Genomic DNA, 1,448 nt, shown 5'->3' with positions numbered 1-1,448 from the left:
CTGTTCCCATGCTGCTGCTGATGTGTTGTTCTGAACTTAGCGAGTCTTTTCCAGGTGATTCATAGAGATTATTTAGGTGCTGTAGGAGCCTGAACAGATATAAAAACTATGCCTTACTACCAGACATGGGAGGAGTTCGCCCGGGCAGCAGAAAAGCTCTACCTGGCGGATCCAATGAAGGTGAAATGACTGAAAAGTTTCCTTTAATCTAACAGGACGGGTTAGCCTGCTGCTTAGCTAGCGACGTGTTCGAGCAGCTTGCTGACTATTTCCCTTAAAAAACGCTGAATGTATGTTTTGTTTTGTATTTGAAGGTCAGAGTGGTGCTGAAGTACAGACATTGTGACGGTAACCTCTGCATTAAAGTCACAGATAACGCCGTGGTGAGTAGAAACCAGAACCTAACCCAGAACAGACCAGCTGCCATCAGCCTCTGCTCTCACACTGGAGAAAACACCCAGAAATAAGTAAAAATGCCTTAAATTAAGTGTTTTTACCCTTAATGTGAGTAGATAAATGAGATAGTTTGCCAAAGGAATGAGTATTTTTACCCTTAAAATAAGATATTTTGATAAAATGCATTTGAAATAAGACAATGCAATTGTGTTTTCTTATTTTAAATGTAAATTGTCTTTTTCCATTGCCAAAGTGTTTCTTTTATCTCCTCAATCCAAGAACAAATTAACTTATTTTAAGAAGAAATGACTTATCTAGATTTAGATTTTTTTTCAGTGCAGGGACATTTCAGACCCAAACAGGCTGCATTTAAAGCAAGGCTAACAGGTATCATCTTTTTTTCAGAATATTTAGTATCATAAAGGTGATCTGTCTGACATTGAACCGTGTTACTCCTCTCGAGTTAATCAAGGATCAACGTCATTCTATTGGTTTTAACAGCCATTTATTGTGGTAACGCCCCCCCCAAAATGCTGAAAGAACAAAGAGGGGAAACAGAAACTCAAATTAGCTCAAACAAGTATAAAGGTTTATACCAGGGGTAACAATTAAAAATCAGCAGGGTTTGCATGAAGAAAATGATCAACCAGTAAAGATCTGGAAACATTTTTGATTAAACTCTGTTACTTTAAACAGAATTTAACACTGAAATAAAATGAGTTTTTTATCCATCCATGTTATATTTGGATTTAAAAAAAATTTAAATAAAAAAATATTTTGATTTTAAAATCTAAATTGTTTAAAGTAGAAAACAATCGTTCAGTTTGGTATATAGACAATTTCCTGATTCACATTTTTATAAAACACCTAAACTGACCGTTTTTTTGTCTTAATGTTGGCAGTGGGCTTTATGCTGCCCTGCAAGGCTTTAAACCTGGTTTGAATGGAGACTAAGCCATTCTCAAGGACATATCAAGGAGCTCATTTTGAGCCTGGATCCAGATTTATTGTTGATTCTGTTCATGGTGGAGAATCCTGCTTCACAGCAGCAG

At 36.4% G+C, this 1,448-nt stretch overlaps 1 protein-coding gene across 1 annotated transcript in view; it reads left to right on the top strand.

Moving 5' to 3' along the window:
* Nucleotides 1-1,448, top strand: part of srp9 (signal recognition particle 9kDa) — a 6,624-nt gene continuing 5,176 nt past the window's right edge. The window contains exons 1-2 of the mRNA XM_015388231.1: nt 1-180; nt 315-383. Of these exons, the coding sequence (XP_015243717.1) occupies nt 109-180; nt 315-383 (141 nt within the window). The 5' untranslated portion in view covers nt 1-108. The remainder of the gene's footprint in view (nt 181-314; nt 384-1,448) is intronic.

This window comes from Cyprinodon variegatus, unplaced genomic scaffold, assembly GCF_000732505.1.
Source record: "Cyprinodon variegatus isolate N-32 unplaced genomic scaffold, C_variegatus-1.0 Scaffold417, whole genome shotgun sequence".
Lineage (NCBI taxonomy): Eukaryota > Metazoa > Chordata > Actinopteri > Cyprinodontiformes > Cyprinodontidae > Cyprinodon > Cyprinodon variegatus.
The sequence above is the reverse complement of the archived record's forward strand: the minus strand, read 5'-3'. Positions and strand labels throughout refer to the sequence as shown.